This window comes from Zootoca vivipara, chromosome Z2 (genome assembly GCF_965207765.1).
Source record: "Zootoca vivipara chromosome Z2, rZooViv2.hap1.1, whole genome shotgun sequence".
NCBI lineage: Eukaryota > Metazoa > Chordata > Lepidosauria > Squamata > Lacertidae > Zootoca > Zootoca vivipara.
The window spans coordinates 40,909,065-40,926,780 of NC_142585.1; the positions used below are offsets into that span (position 1 = coordinate 40,909,065).

The 17,716-nt window shown below is 42.5% G+C and overlaps 1 protein-coding gene and 1 pseudogene across 7 annotated transcripts in view; one reads left to right on the forward strand and one right to left on the reverse strand.

Moving 5' to 3' along the window:
* The window catches only part of CAMSAP1 (calmodulin regulated spectrin associated protein 1), a 41,445-nt gene extending 24,147 nt beyond the window's left edge, over positions 1–17,298 (reverse strand). For 2 of the 7 annotated variants that reach the window (XM_060270418.2, XM_088664957.1), the window contains exons 1-2: positions 15,239–15,259; positions 14,415–14,577 (exon numbers count right to left, since the gene is read on the reverse strand). In XM_060270418.2, coding sequence (XP_060126401.2) covers positions 14,415–14,577 — 163 coding nt within the window. In that variant the 5' untranslated portion in view covers positions 15,239–15,259. Of the gene's footprint in view, positions 1–14,414; positions 14,578–15,238; positions 15,260–16,316; positions 16,383–16,758 lie in introns of those variants that run through there. The other 5 variants (XM_088664960.1, XM_088664958.1, XM_088664961.1 and 2 more) reach the window with 3 other exon arrangements.
* LOC148686642 (microspherule protein 1-like) lies at positions 523–3,310 on the forward strand (annotated as a pseudogene).
* Positions 17,299–17,716: the final 418 nt, after the last annotated feature.

Below are 17,716 nucleotides of genomic sequence, written 5' to 3' on the forward strand. Positions count from 1 at the left end.
CCAACAAGAGCAACACACCATTTGCGTTTTTTGCATGTTTATTAGACTATCACTATGCTATATGTTTCTGCCTCACTATATCAGACCAATAGAATCTGATCATTCGTGGCCTCAGGAAGAGTTTTTATATACTACGCTCTTGCAAAATATCAAAGCAGTGTACATAAAAAACATGTACAGTACAGTAAAAGCAACACAAAACAGTTACAGCAACTAGCACAGCATTCTAAGGATTGGTGCTATACGATTCCACTAAGCTACACTACTCAGCAACATTGTAGCCATGTTCTGCACTATCTGCAGCTCTTATTCTAGCACTCCCCCGCTCTCTGCTGGTAAAGGTAATTCAATCAGCACGACCAAGGCTTTGTTGATGCCATAACCAAGCCCAGACTGAAATTGTTTCAGATAATCCATTTCATCCATGAACATCTGCAATTAACCAGCCACCACCATCTCAATTACCTTGACCCTCAAAAGGGATATTCACAACTGGGCAGTACTTCTCAAAACACCTCAAGTTCACGTCTCCGAGCTGGAGGTCAGAGAGAGGCAGTAGAATCCAGCAGTCATTCCTATAACACTCGGGAATGACATGCAGGATTCCAGACTGATGGTGTCAGGCACAAGTCACTCTGAAGATGAGTCTCTGGCAGGACAAAAAATGAGCTCCTCACAGGTGTTGGCTGCCATGATGAAGATTGATGATGAACTTGTAGACAGCAGCCTTGCCAGGCCAAGAACTCCAGTGGGGTGGAGCCAGGGCACTACTCTGGCAATGAGCCTTCTTCCAGTCACAAGAAGAAGGTGTCCAAATTTGCAAAAGTCACTCCAAGCCCAGCTCCAAACCCCAGCATCACCAAGCAGATGATGAGGTGCAAGTAGCCTTTGAAGGTCACCAAGGATTTGGGCCGCTAGAAACCCACTGATGTTTTGCTGTTGATCAACATTGTGTTTCAGACCATGACTTGACCTCTTTGCACTTGGGGGTTCAACAACTGTTTTAATCTGTAGGAGATCCAGAAGAGGTGGTATGCTCTGCTCTATGACCCTGTGATTTCAAAGCTGTCTTGACAGCAGCTGCATCCAGAAGCCATAGTCTCTATGCAGAGTAAAGTGCTCTTCAGCAAAGAAGTGGAGCCAACCCACCATGGATACCCAGAGGTTTTCTACCCCTCCTCAGGGTGGATTTGATTTAAACCAAACTGATTTAAATCACGATTTAAATCACGATTTAAATCACTAGTCAGTAAGGCTTGATTTAAATCATAGTTGATTTAAATCATAAAGACTAATTCTTGCTGGTATAACTTTATTATGCAGGTAGATGAAGATTTTTAGAATAACAACTTTTCATATTAGTTTTTTATCCCCAGTTTAATAGGTTAATCATTCATATTTGGACAACTTTACTGTTGTACTTAGGAAGGAGAAAAATAATCATTACCTTAATAATAACAATTTAAATAGATTTATTCAACTGAAACAATAACATTTCAGCAAATGTTTTTTGCTTAAACAAACATCCATGTTTGTTAACTAATTTGGCTAAACAAAAACAAAATATATATATTTTAAGAAACTTAGACTGTCAGCCCAGCCTACACATGAAAAACTTAAATACTGTCCAAACAATCAGAAAAATATTGTTTCTATTCTATTCACTGAACTTCTTGAAACTTAGCACTGAAGGGGTTGTTTCTGTATTCATAGGTTTGTAGAACAATAGGATTAAGGTCTTTTTCTCAACTCTGTTCATGTTATAACATTTTTGCTGTGAAGAAGAGGCATGTGATCTCTGTTGAGTCAAATTCAGTTTTGAGAACTGCAAAAGTAAACCAAGCACCTGTGATAATATCTTGTAGGCAGAGAAACTGCCCAATAATCTTACAAAAACCTCTGGAAGAGGTGAATGGATTAATGGAATTTATTTACCCCCAAAATTAAACATATACAACCTTATACTACATAATTAAAAAAACTAATCTTTATTTCATGATGGAATAACCTTTGGATGGTAATATGCTTTCCTCAAAAAGCATTTTATTTAAAAAAATCCAATTTAAAGCAAAAAAATCGATTTAAATCAAAAAAATCCGATTTAAATCAAAAAAAATCCGATTTTTTTGATTTTTTTTAAAAAATCATTGATTTTTATCCACCCTGCCCCTCCTGCACTGCCAAGGTCCTACCGACACACTGGCAACTCATGAAGCTATATATCTTGGGAACAGTGCAGCCACTGCCCAAAGGAGACCAGGTGCTCAACTTTCTGATGCCAAATACATAATAGATGACAGAAAACTAAATGATATCTGAGATGAGGTGTTGGAGCATGAGCTGACAGAGGCAGATTGGAGACAAGAAGCATGAAATCCAGCAGCTGGAGCAAGAGCTGCGTAAGTGGCAGGTGCTGGTGGACAGTATAACAGGAATGAGTTCCCCTGATTTTGATAACCAGACATTGACTGTGTTGCGTGAAAGGATGGTGCGTTGTCTTAGGCACTCCTGGGAGATCACACTTGGCAGAGCCACCAAAGACAATCAGATTGATGTGGATCTAGCACTGCAGGGGCCAGCCTGGAAAATATCCCGCAAGCAAGGCGTCATCCAGTAGTGATGTTTAGAAGCAAGAGCTGGACCATAAAGAAGGCTGATCGCCGAAGAATTGATCCTTTTGAATTATGGTGCTGGAGGAGACTCTTGAGAATCTCATGGACTGCAAGAAGATCAAACCTATCCATTCTAAAATCAGCCCTGAGTGCTCACTGGAAGGACAGATTGTGAAGCTGAGACTCCAATGCTTTGGTCACCTCATGAGAAGAGAAGACTCCCTGGAAAAGACCCTGATGTTGGGAAAGATGGAGGGCACAAGGAGAAGGGGACGACAGAGGACGAGATGGTTGGACAGTGTTCTCAAAGCTACGAACATGAGTCTGACCAAACCGCGGGAGGCAGTGCAAGACAGGAGTGCCTGGCGTGCTCTGGTCCATGGGGTCACAAAGAGTCGGACACGACTAAACAACAACAAGGCATCATCAAGCTGAAAAACAATGGTGACTTTTTCCTGGCAAATGAAGACCAGAGACCCATTTATGTGGATGGACACCCTGTGTTTTGTGGCAGCAAATGGAAACTCAGAAGTAACTTGATGGTGGAGATTGCTAGCTTGCGCTTTGTCTTCCTCATCAGCCAAGACCTGATTGTGCTTATTAAGGCAGAGGATGCCCAAACCAAAGGCACCAGTGGGCCTGTGTGTGGCTTTTCACACCCCACTCCTTTTGCCAGCAGAGACCACCACGCTTTCTGATGACGATGATGCAGCTTCAAAGATCTTGCCCTTTCCTAGGCTAGGACTGAAACTTCTTGGGGGCCTTTTCTTTTGCAGAGGAGGAGGAGCTCTGCTTCATCAATCAGCAGATCTATGTATGATAAAATAGGTGTAGCTATTGTCCTTGATTCTCTTTGGAACAGAGTGACAAAAACTTTTATGGAGAATGAGCTAATAAAATAGTTGTGAATCTTTTTTCCCCTTTTTTAACCCACCTTAGGGTCCAGGTAAGGAGGGACCACAGCACTACCTCTTTCATAATGGTAGGCATTGTTCCCTCTCACAATGAGCATCCAGTCAATCCCTCTTAATTAGCTATTACAAACCATGATAAACAAAGAGTCAAATGACATGTGGTAAACCTAACCCCTACCAAGTGTCCTGTCCACATTATCAGGCTGTAAAAGCTCGAACTTCAGAACAAGGCAGTGATTTCAGGAGAAGTGCTCATCTTCCTCTTGCCAAGGATACCTTTAGTCCAATTATGCTTTCACCCACTGAGCACAGCACTTTATTGCATCAAGTTTATCATTCCATTGGCCCAGAAAATGATAAAGCCGATCTGACTGATCTGGGCTTTGATTGGAATTCAGCAGCTTTCTGTTATTACTTCTTCTAGAGCTACTATTTGCCGTTTCAGAGCACACATTCCAGAAAATGCTTCATGTTTTTCAATAGTCATTGACATTCCAAGAATCCCAGCACTCATGACCTTCTGAAGGTACATGCATGCACACCCAATGACCCCTTGAGGGTCACAAGCCCAGCTGAATATCCTAGGGTTTTCCCCAGGATACCATATTTTACATATACTGTACAGACATAATTTATATTATCATTACCCTGAAGGGAAATGATGCACCATTACCAAACGGACGGATTATGCCCTAGAGAGCTGTAGTGGAACAGGAAATAATTACTATATGCTTCCATAAAGTCCAAAGTAGGAGAAAATGCAGGCAAAGACTACAAGTGCTTCTAGATGGAGGTTCACTCTGAAAATCATTGAGGGAATGACTACTGCTGATTGAAATGTTAGAGTCAGATCTAACAAGATTGATACCAGTTATGGAAACCACAAGGAGGGAAAGTGTTCTTCTGCTCAAATCCTGCTTGCTGGTTTCCCTCAGGCATCTGTTCAGTCACTGTGAGAGCAGGATGCTGAACAAAATGGGCCATTGGCCTGATCCAGCAGGATTTTCTTATGCTGCTGACATAATCCACAAGCTGTATTGCTGAAAATTTCTGAACAAAATTTCTTTATGAGAGACTCACCACCTTCAAGTCTACCAATGCAGGGCTCATTCAAGAATAGGAAGCTGCTGCTTGAGGACCTTTTATACATTTTTTCATCCTTCTCAGATTATTTTTATTAGTGTTTAGTTGCTATAAGCTTCCCAGGAATAATTACAATGCAAAAGCACCAGTGAGTTACATTTGTTTTCAGAAACTGCTATATACATAAAACTATTAGCTTCTTAGTTTCACCCAATTCTCATGAAAGTACTACAACAACAATGCATGACAATATCCATACTATTCCAAAATCCCAAGGAAGTTGCAGTTTTGAGTTTTACGAATTCTAGTTACGGTACTAAAACTTTATTTCAAGTTATATATTTTTTTACTCCTACCAATATATTTCAAAAGTAGTTTTCAGCATTAACAAAGATTTGTAAAGTTTTCAAATCTATTCAGTTGTTTTATAAACAAGGAAAATAAAGAGATGGGAAGTACCTAATCAATATTACCCCAAGTTTTCCTGTGTCTGTGCAAAATCAGCAACCTACAATACTACCTAGTATTACCTGACCACTCAGCTCAATAGCTATTATTTTAATATATTGTCAGATTGGTAATAACACTTTTGTTGCAATTGCAAGTTTTAAATTATTATGCACTTTACTCTGCATCTCCACATTAGTAAAGGAAAGGTGGCATTTTTCCATCTCCGCCGCATCAAGCAGTTGGTCCCTTACCTCTCTCGCCCCGATCTGGCCACAGTGATCCATGCGATGATCACCTCCAGGCTTGACTATTGTAACTCGCTCTACGCAGGGTTGCCCTTAAAGCTGACCCAGAAACTCCAGCGGGTGCAGAATGCCGCGGCGGGGCTCCTTACAGGGTCCCGGCCGCGGGATCACATTCATCCAGTGCTTTACCAGCTGCACTGGCTCCCGGTGGAGTACAGGATCAGGTTTAAGGTGCTGGTTTTGACCTTTAAAGCCCTATGCGACTTGGGACCCTCGTACCTACGGGACCGCCTCTCCTGGTATGCCCCGCGGAGGACCTTAAGGTCCACAAATAATATTCTGGAGATCCCGAGTCATAAGATGGCTAGATTGGCCTCTACTAGAGCCAGGGCCTTTTCAGTACTGGCCCCAACCTGGTGGAATGCTCTTGCCCAGGAGACCAGGGCCCTGCGGGATTTGTCATCTTTCCGCAGGGCCTGCAAGACAGAGCTGTTCCGCCTGGCCTTTGGGTTAGACTCAGCCTGACCCCTGTGTTTTCCTCCCTCATGGCATGGATTTATGGCCTACTTGAAATGAGGCTGCACTTTAAATTTTAATACTGTATTTTAATCTGTATTTTAATTAATTGTTTTTATGTTTTATTGTAATTCTGTTAGTGTTAGCCCCCCTGAGCCCGGTTTTTGACTGGGGAGGGTGGGGTATAAATAAAATTTTATTATTATTATTATTATTATTATTATTATTATTATAATAATATAATGCTATGTTTCATTGTGAGTTGCCTAGAATGCTTGCTATCAGGTAGAATGATGGCACATAAATGTTTTAAATAAGTGCTAACAGTGTAGTTGTAACCTTATCTACTCAGAAGTAATTCAACGGGGCTTTCTCCTAGATAAGTGGAGTTAGGATTGCAGCTTAAAAAAAAAAACAGTTCTCCATACAAGAGATGTAACAATCCAAATGTACTAGGTTTCACACAGAATTGTGTTTCACACAGAATTGAAGAGAAGCCATGTGGTAATGAATGAAGCACAACTCTACACAGGGCTTGAGGGGGGGTAAGTGGCTGGAAATATAATGTTAAGCAGTGGAACAGAAAGTCACTTGAGCAAATGAAGCACCCCTGGTATAGCAATTAATTTATCTAGTCCATATTGTCCATATTATGCATTATTCACATGGTCAGGATACTACCTCATTTTACCACATTAGTAAAGGAAATGAGCCTCAGTAAGTTACTTGATTTTATTTTATTTTAAGCTTGAAAATAGTTTCCGTTTTTACAGTTTTACTTCTCAAGCTATGAGCGGCATCCCATACAAAAATACAAATACAAAACAAGACTGCAGACTAAACACATATCAGTGTCTCGAGCTGAGTATTTTGATGTTACATTCAAATAACAGTACACAGTCCAAAAATGCTGATCACATTATGACTGAATGATGCATTAGAATAATACATTCTTCCCTTTCCCTAACACTGTGGCGGCTGGCTGACTGGGACAGGAGCCGCGGGGTGGCAGTGAGAGTAGCCTTCCCCACCCAGCCATGTAGAGATGACCCGCCTTCCTTAGGCCAGCTTGGAAGACAGACACCCGCTGTAGCATTGGAGAAGGGGAAGAAGAGGGAGGGTGCAAGCTTCACCTGACAGAGGGAGAATAGGAGAAGGCAGCAACAGAGGTATCACTCCTGCTGCTGCCTTGTGCAATGAGAGGGTCACATGGTTATTTGGAGTCAGGCCTACACTGAACTGCAGAAGCTGTGGGAACTGTTTAGGAAGCTGGAGCAGCAGAACAAGCAGCTCTGTATTTGCAGTGTCGGCGGGGCTTCAGGCAGCAACCCCAATCCACAGTGGCGGAGGCCTCCACTGTCACCTTTGCTGATGCTCTCCGCCGCCACCAGGAGCAGTCCGCTAATTCTGGGGCTCGAGAGTCGCTGCCTTGGCCCCAACAAAACTGGGCCCAGATGGCCTCCACTGAGTGAGAAAAAAAGGAAGAGGAAGTGGTTGACACCGCAGATGTTTCAGCAGGAAGGGGAGCCACTGAAGCCCAATGAGCTGGAATGGAAGCACTAAAAGCCATGCATCTTCTAGTACCCGAATACCCCACCAACCAGGTGATTCGCAGGACAGGGCAGCAGCGAAAGAGGCATGTCTTTTGGTGCCATGTCAGCCAGGTGGAGATGTTAGGCGCCAAACAATGGCACCTGGACATCTCCACCGCCTCACAAAATGTGATTGGTGCCTGGCTAATTACAAATGCTGGTTCCCTTGAATTAGAAACAAGCAGCATGAAAATGTTTCACCCAGAAACAAGCCTAAGGGCAAGCGCAAACAAGTTTTTTGCATCCAAATAATGGCATCTTATTCTAATTGCCCAATTACATGGAAAGTCAATGTTCCAGGTGAGCACAGATATCTATGTTTGCTCCTTAATAATAATAATAATAATAATAATAATAATAATAATAATTTATTATTTATACCCTGCCCATCTGACTGGGTTTCCCCAGCAACTCTGGGCAGCTTCCTCCTATCATGCACACTGGAGATAATGTAATACTGTATATTGGTTCTGATAATAAGTTGAAAGCTACCAGTCTCCAGTTCCAATCTTACCGCTTAGGCAAATCTTAGGTAAATCCTAGCTATCACCTTTTATACTAAGAATAATTCTGGCTTACCTCAGACTATCACAGTAAAATTACAAAGTTGTGAACATAAAGCACTTTGATAACAAAGAAAATATTCTTCAATAAATCAAATGCATGTAAAATGCTGGATTATAGGATGGCATGCATTCGCATCAGTCCCAAGTTAGACAGCTTTGCTAAACCATGATACAGGACCCTTAACTAAATATACTAAAAAACAGTAGATGAAGCCCACAAGATCGCCTTTAAAAACCAATCAATTTTCAGCCAAGAACTATATATTCTACAGTTTTTAGACATCTGTCAAGCACATTTTGTCTTCATGCTAATTCTTTATTGCTACTGACAATGTTAAAAGCCTAATAAACATTTGAAGAGTGAAGTGTTATCAGGTCCAATTCATTGTTTGAGCAGAACCAAGTAAAGCAAACTGCATCTACCTGATTTAGAAAGACAACAAAGAAACTTCATTTGTATCCTGGATTAAATTCTCTTTCCCCTTTTAATATAAGTAGAATGATAATCCAACTGGTATAAAGTAAGGATCAAAAGACCTATAGATCACAGTTTCTAAAAACAAACAATTCTCCTGCTCTACCATCTACAGACAGCAGCCACCACCCGGGGGCAGCTCTTTTTTATATTTCCCATTTTTTTCATAAAACAAAATCTCATCTCCTACCAAGAATCCAAAACAATAGATTGCACAGACAAGTGTTGCAAAGAGTACAACTGTGATTAGAAGAGCCTTCCAATAAGCACTGTAGTCCATGTGACCTAAAATCTAATTCTTACTTTAAACGTCTTGTTGTTCACATTCATCTGTGTTGAAACAATGGAGTGCACCCAAACCTCTGTGTTAGCAGCACCTAAGTGACCTCTCCAGGGTGCACAAGCCTGGACATTGTCTATGGAAGTCCTGGGCACCCCAGCCCTCAGCCTCACTGATGTGGTCCAAAAAGAGAGAGAACAATACGTTTGGCACCAGCCTAGCTTCAGGAGTTGCTGGAAGGAGGCATACAAGGTGCTATCCAACCTTCTTAGGGACTGCACTTCAGATTTGTGTAGGTTTAACTTCTTACTGTTTCTTCTCTTGAAGATATCCCGCAAGACAGCAGAGGTCTAGGATCCAAGTTTTCCTTCTCCTAGATGGGCTACCTTCCCAGGTTGAAGAGCCCCATCTGCTCCTCACTTCCCTCTACAGCACATGTAGAAACAGCCTTGTTAACCGTTGGACCCACTATTGCTCTCATCTGCTCAATCCACTAGAGCCTGTCCCTAACTCACTCATTGGCTACTCTCACGTGGTTTAGCTAGCCAGTTGAAGTGATTCCTGGAGTGTGTCCATTGTCACATGCTGACAGCTTCTAGGAGCCACAGGTGAGAGCTGAGTACAGGGTGGGGACCAAAGGTGAACAAACTACCCCAGAAAGAACATGGCATGTCTCCCACCATAGACACCCCTTCCCCTAACATCCCATATACCCTATGCACACTTTAAACTAGACCGTGTGAAAACCAATGAGCTGAAACTCAGAATATATGGTTTAAATAAAGTCCCAACCTGAATTCACTAACTCAGATTTCCACAAACACTTCTACTCTCATTTTCTGAAGTAGCCAACCAGGATAATGGAGCCAAAAACTGCAAGCCTATACACTTATATGTGAGTTAAGTCTATTTCTTCAATGAGACTCTAAGCAAATACTGTATGCATAGCTTGTTTAAAAAGAAATACTTGTGATGAATATCATGCAAGCACTATCACTAGCTGAAATAAGATGCAGCCAATGTGTGGCTTTCCAGAAGCTGTAGGGACTAAAAAAATCACATCATACCTGACCACTAGCTATGCAGACGACGGTTAGTGGGACCTGGAGTCTATTAACATCTAGAGAAGCCTTTCTCACCCTTGGGTCCCTAGATGTTGTCAGACTACAACTCCTGGATAGCATGGCCAGTGGTAGTGGATGATGGGAGTTGTAGTTCAATAATACTGGGGACCAAAGGTTGAGAAAGACTGATCGAGGGAGTTAACATGTAGGCAGCAACCGTTTTAGGCATGTCTGATATGTGTGCGAGCATAAACATGTGCATTGCGCCAAAACTGGAACTGAGGTGAAAAAGTCACAAAAGGGGGCAAAACAGGACAGTGGCAGAGTGGGGTGTTTACAAGATGTTTCAATGGTGTTTCAAATATAGACAATTTCACTTAAACGCACGGTCCCTTGGAACATAACCCCCACATAAATTGGGAGTTGCTTGTACTTACTGCACTAAAAGATACTTAGATTGTAGCAATTAATAGGGTTTTGCCATGAGGCTTTAAAAAAACCGTGTTAATCAAAAATGTAGTAAGCAAGAGGGGGAAGCAACATAGCAGTTCAGAGCAATAAATGAAGTACTTAAAGTTGGATAAACATAGAGTTTGCATTTATTATTATTTTGCAACCTCAGGTTATACACAACAGGGATACACTGCAACATGTGGTGTTAGCCTCACTCTATAATGCATTTTAAAATTTGTACCTTATCCAACAGCTCTATTTCCAAGTGAAATTGTTCTCACTGCATCTGCACAAGAGACACTACAGCATAATTCACTTTTGCAATTGGGGGTGGGGAAGTTTATTGGGTTGTTCTTGTTTTTATTTTGATTATGTATTTTGTGGTTTTATATTATGATTTTATCCTGTGAACCGCCCTGACACCTGTGAGTATAGGGCGGTATACAAATTTAATAAATAACAACAATTTCTGGGGATTGTCAGTGATCCCCTGGTTTGCTTCTCCAACTTTCTGTCTTTTCCCAGGCTTTGCTTTCCTTCTGCAGGAAGTCTACATTTCCTACAGTAGAAAGCAAAGTATAATATTCCTAAACCTGCAAGTGTATCATAATTAAGAAAAAATACTGGCCAGAATGACATCATTCAGATCAAGTAAGTAGTTCTCATAAAAGCAGCCAAAGGCCAAGCATCATTTCTGCCTTCATCAAATAGTTCAACAGTGTGATGCAGCAGCAAAAATAAATTAATGCTATTCTAGGCTACATCAACAGAAGTCCAGATCAAGGGAAGTAATAGTACCACTATTCTGCCTTGGTCAGACCACACATGGAGTACTGTGTCCAATTCTAGGCACAACAATTTAAGAAGTATGATGACAAGCTGGATCGTATGCAGAGGTGGCCAACCAAGATGATCAAAGGTCTAGAAACCAAGGCTTATGAGGAATGGTTGTGGGAATTGACTATATTCAGCCTGGAGAAGATGAGACTGAGAGGAGATATGATAGCCATCTTCAACTATCTCAAGGGCTGTCATATGCAAGATGGAGCAAACTCAGAGTGAATAAAAATCAATGGTTGTTTTTTTAAAGGTTTTTTAAAAAAAATTTAAATCGGATTTTTAAAATAAAATGCTTTTGGAGGAAAAATATTTCTAAAGATAGTTTTCTATAAGTTACATTATAGTCCAAAGGCGATTAATCAAGAAATAAGGATTTGTTTTCAGTTTTTCATGTGTGCTAATATATATATATATATATATATATATATATATATATATATATATATATATATATATATATATATATATAGAAAAATTGTTTAACCACATCAGTTAACAAACATGGATACATATGCTATAATGTTATTGTTTTAGTTAAATAAATTGTTTAAATTGTTATTAATGAAATTATTATTTTTCTCCTTCCAATAAAGTAAAGCAGAAAAGTTGTCCCAATATAAACAATTAACTTATTAAACTAATTAATTAATTAACCAATTAATTTCATAATTATTCTTCTGTTCCAGAGGATAGGACCCATATCAAGGGCTTCAAGTTACAAGGAAGAAAATTCTGACTAAACATCAGGAAGAATATTCTGACTGTAAGAGCTGTTTGACGGTGGAACAAACTCCCTTAGGAGGTGGTGAACTCTCCTTCTTCAGAGGTTTTTAAGTAGAGGTTGGATCTCAATGCAGTTGAGATTTCTGCATTGTAAGGGGTTGAACTAGATACCTTTGGGGTCTCTTCCAACTCTACAATTCTATGATTCTATAATTCAGCCTAAACTAAACTAAACTTAAGCCTCACATTTTAGTTGAGATTTAGAACTAAAGTGTTTCAGGTGCTTTCAAAGAGTACAATATAGTACAGTGGTTCTCCCTTAACGAACATTTTGGTTTTCGAATGCCATAAACCCGGAAGTAAATGCTTCAGTTTTTGAACATGACTCTGAAGTTGAACATGCCACATGGCTTCTGCTGAGTGCAAGATCCTGAGGCCTAGCTGTTGGCTATTGAGCTTTCGGGTTTCAAACATTTCAGAACTCGAACAGTCTTCCAGAATGGATTACGTTCGAAAACTGAGGTACCACTGTACTGATTTTGGGGGTTGGGGCTGCTATATACCACCTATTGCAGTGAAAAGGTCCTTCTAAAATGCCTTACAAATTTAAATATTAGTAATGCAAAGAGGTTTAAGCTACAATAAGAGAGAACCAATCAAAGCAACTTAAAACTCCATAAAACTTAACTACTAAAATAGAAACACCACCATTATCAAGAGACAGGTCAATTTTATCTCCCAAAAGACAGCATAAATGTTTTCGTTTTGTCAGATTTACTAAAAGCTTCAGCAGAATGGGCCTCTCTTGAGGTGCTCCACAGGAAAGGCACCACCAAAGAGAAGGTTCAGCTCTTCAAGGGAAATGATAAATCTGGCTTCAAATACTTAAGGAAACTGAAATAAGGCCTCACCTGAAGATGGCATTACAAACATTTCCATCTCCTTTCTTTCACTCCACCAAGTGCTGGTGCCCTTTGTGACACTGTGCTGTCTAGCATAAGCGGAACCCATGCCTTACAAATTGGTTAGATGAGATGAAGCATATATGAAATCAGATTAATATGCCTTGTATACAATTGACATTTTTGACAGGTATGATCATTTTGAGGCAATACTGTATTACCAGGTATTCTGAGAAGCAATCCAAATCATTTAAGGACTAGAAGGACTGGAAGGCTTCTCATTTGTATTAGAGGAAAACACTGAAATTTAAAGTTATTAACCTGCTTATGGCTGGTTTCATATGCAAAACACAGGAAAATTAGCCTAACCTCTATGCCTGTTTACAGAATTAGTAGACTTTTTTAAAGGTGAGGAAATCAATTAAGGGAATCTGACATTAATATTGAAGCCAAGTATGGTTATGTCTAGAACTTGCCATCACACATGACTGCCCAAGCCTAGTTCCCATGAAGGTTTTAAACAAACATAGGCCATGCAACAAATTTGCTCTACACAAAGTAGACCAGTTAGTGGCTGCACATGATACTAAGTCATTACAATATTTTATATGCAATTTTTTTTTAACCAAAGCAAGCTATTTCAAAAACCCACAAAGATGAAATTGTAGATATTTCCATTAGTGCAGTCACAGCTTGTGTTGTGATAAAATATTATTTGGCTTTGCTGCTTATTGAAATTATAGTATATTTTCATAAACAGAAGTGAACCAAAAAACTTGCTCAATGCTCCTAATCATCCCCATTCTAAAAGCTGAAAACAAACCAAAGCCATGTGATTGCAGGAATACAGTGTATTACTTAGCACTAACACAACACAAGCTAATGTTAATCCATTAAGCATATTAGAGTTTGGCAAATTAGTCAGATTAACAGGGCTATCTAATTTTCTACATGTTACATTTTGTTTCAGTTAAAAGTATAATACTGATATGCAGGCAAAATCCTGGCACAAATGACAAAAACCAAGAACTCAAAGTAGACGAAGCAGAATCTACTTTAATACAACACACTGGATGGCAATGGTGCTTCAGAAGACCGTAGGAATAAAACTAAAGTTTCAAACAAGATTTTTTTTCTATCCCATCTATTCATATTCATTTCCCACAATTTTATGCAAAGAAATGAATGCTGCCTCACTGCTATGTTCTAGAATATAGGAGCCTTGGTTAAAAAATAGATGAGTGGAATATTTACAATATGGTACAGAAGCCACATGATTCTAATTCTCTAATCAGCTATGCTCCATAAAAAGGTAGCAGCAAGGATCTACAGGATTGCCAGAATGAATCACACAATAATAAGGATTTAAGGGCCTTCAAGAGCTCAGCCTTTGTAGGTCTAGGTTCTGTGTGAGAGAGCACTATTTCATGAAACAAAAACAAAAACACAGTTATATGCACTTCTACAAACCATTCAATGAGGAAAAGGGATGCACACTGACAAGGTTCCTAGCAAGCACTTATTAATATCCTGGTATCTAAAAACATGGGAATAGGGCAAGCAGGCAAATCGGTTTGGCACATGATTGATATGTAAAACACAGATCATTTCAAATCCATTTAACAGCTGAGAGAGCAAGACAGGGAGAAAGCAAAAGGGGAGAGAGATAAAAGAATAATCACTCAATGGGGATTTTTACCTATTCCATAGGCTTTAGCACAGATCCATTGTAGATTAGCAGCTATTTTTGCTCGAGCTGAATCATAGAGCTCCAACGGAACGATCTCAGCTGCGCTATCTGTTAGAGCATCCATTTTTCTTCTGGTGCTATCCCCACCAGCACAAACATCAACATCCGCCATCTGAAACAAAAATAAAAGAAACACAGTCTAGCACTCATACACATAATAGGCTCATGTACAGTAGCAAGTACAAATTCTGTAGACCCAGAAGCACTGGGGGGGGGGGGTTATTGCTCTGGATTGCGCTGCAATTACAGTAAATCTTAGTCTGAATTCTTTTTCCCTTCTAATATTCATTTGATGCTCCATTTTTTATATATATGAGAGAGAACATGCTAAAGCTACTCTTTCAGCCCTACGATATGAAAGGGAACATAGAAATCACACTTGTAGTCATAGTCTTTCTCCAAACACCTCTCCAGCATGTTAACAACCTAACAATACAGACAGGTACCAGGCAAATTGTTGGAAGGAAAAACCTATTCTCATATGATTTCTCTAACAATTGAAATGAGGTGAAGGAGGCACAGCAGGGAAAGAAGGCAACAGAAGGCAGAAGGCCTAGGGTTTCCCATTCTTGTCATACCCCCATCTCTTTCCTTCATTCTACTCCTAAGAAGGATGATCGGTTAGCTGAGATGAACAGAAGCACCAGACACCCTGGAGGCAAGAGGATAAAGGGAGAGAAGTCCTTCCACCAACATCTTCCTTACCCTTCTTCACCAACACACTCTGGCACATGCCAGGGCCAAGGTAGCAAACAAAAGGTGCCTCAGCCTACCTTTTCCAGAGTGCTGCTCCCCAACAAAGACAACAAAGGACATCCCTTCAGCACCTTCTTCCTCATCTGTCACATCCTCCTTTTTTGCTGTCTCACCCGCCTCTCCCTTTTCCAAATATCTCCCTAGCTTTTTTCAGTTGCCTTCAGTTCTTCTTCCACTCTACCCAGTAACTACATATGTGTGTAGGAGTATTAAACCCAGTGCTGCCTATACACACCTGTCAATTGCCTCAACCTCTCCCCAATACATTTCCACATCTCCCTTAGTAGCCCATAAACTTCTGTTCCCCCTGCTTCTGCTCCAGTTCTCACCCCATAATGTCACTTTCACCTCCCCCTACAAAAACACACACAAAGATCCTTAACAGCCCAGTCTCTTTTCACAGCAGACACTGCCTTACCCAAATCCATGAACCTGACACCCATCAGACAATTCATTTTTGTAATAAATAGCATGGACAATAAACACAGCACAATATGATACAGTATTAATGGTGATTAAGACAGCAACACTACTGTTTAAAATCCTATCCTTTCCTACATTACGATTACTCCCTTCAACCATGTACTGCGATACTGGTCCCAACCTTTTCCTTATCCTCTTCACAGCCCATCTCTCCTGATCCTCCAGTTTCTGCCCCTCAACACACCCAGTCCTTGGCCCAAACTTCCCACTCCTACATATCAATCTACTGCCTCTCCCCCTGTAGCTCCTATTTGTCTACCACCCCCCCACACACAATAATCAACCCCCCCATTGGCCCACCCATTCCCTCAAACAGCCTCCTGCTGTCCATGTTACTGCCCCTCAACGCCGCCTACTCTTATCATACTGTAGATTTGTTATTATTATTCTTGATAAAACACCCACACAGACACCCAATCCTGATCCTCCAACCTGTACTTTTCTACGATTTTCCCATGACCTGCTACTTCCACGCACAAAAAAACAGACCCCCACCCCACCCCAGCTCCTCTCCCCCAAACTCTCACCCGTCACAACACGGCCATAAGACCCATGGCTCTCCCCCATGCACACAACAACCGGGCAAACCCCGCAGGCCCAGACAGACATTACCTCTACCCACAAGCTCCTCTGCCGCCCGCACCCATATACCCCACAACTCTCTTAACAACCACAAGCAACGTAACCAGATTTCTCCCCTCCTCCTCCCGCCCAACCCCCACCCTGCCAAAAAAATAAAAAAATCCTGGCCGGCCCGCCCACCCCACACACTTAACACGCCCCAATCCCTGCTCATCCTCAGTCGCTCACTCACGATGCTAACACAGGTTATAACACAATAACACACCCCGCTCAAAAACAGCCAGGCCCCCCTCCCCGCAGAGCCCTTCCGTCCAAGATGTCAGCTCTCCACTCCCCCCGCCCACACGCCGTGTGTCCCTCATACAAGCCGCCGCCGCCACTGCGCTCCCCCCTCCTCGTCGTCCCTCTCAGTTCTGACAGACCCAAATCATGCCGCCGCCCCCCGCCATCAGCTGCCGTGCGCCCCGCTCACCTTTTTTTCTCCTTCCGAGCCGCAGCTACTTCATGCCAACGGCGGCGCCGCCAACGCCGGACCGACCTCCCCACCCGCCGCCGCCTCACCACTCCCGCGTCGTCGGAGCCCCCACCACCACCACGTCGGCCGCACCCAGGGCCCAAGGCCTCGCGGCGGCGGCGGCGGCAAAGGGTAACCCCCGCACCCACCTACCCCCGCTGGGCAGGGGAAGGCAGGGCTGGTCTGGCAGGCGGGCGGGCGGGCGGGCTGCCTCTGTCGCCTCAGCTCAGCCTGGCTCGGCTGAGGGGGCGGGCGAGACTGAAGGAGGGGGAACGAGACCGGGGGGGGGGACGCGCACCCGCGAGGCTCGCGCGCCTCGATAAACGGAGAAGAATGAGGACGCGCATGCGCCCGCTCGCCAGGTGAAGTAGGTGTAGAGGGTGAGTGTGTGAGACAGAGAGGGGGGGGAGGGAGGGAGTGCGCGTGCGTGCGTGCGTGCGTGTGCCGCGGAGCTCCTTTCTCTCCCCGCCGCCACTCCCGACTCCCGCTACGTTCTATCCGCGAGCCGCGCTTCGGTATCTTTAATGCGCGCGCGCGCCCGGAAGGGGAGGTGGGGGGGGGAGAGAGAGTGGGTGTACGCGCTCGGGGTGGGGGTCCTCTACAGCTAAGGGTTGATTAGCTGGTAGAGAGAGGGTTTGGGTGCTATCTCTGCAACTAAGGGTTGGCTTACCTGGAGTCAGGAGGAGGAGAAAGCTAATAAATCAGGGTCACCCGCCTCCTGGGTTCGGTTATGAGCTGCAAGGTAGGCTGCTGGTGCTGATGATAAGTGGACTGTAGCATGCAACTATCCAGAGCTGTCACTGAGGTCAAGGGTGTCAGAAGCCTGTATAGTAAAGCCTGAGCAGAAAGCACAGCCACGGGAGCTCCTGCTCAAGCGAAGTCAGGACAACCATGCAGGCTGCTGGTGTTGCATACC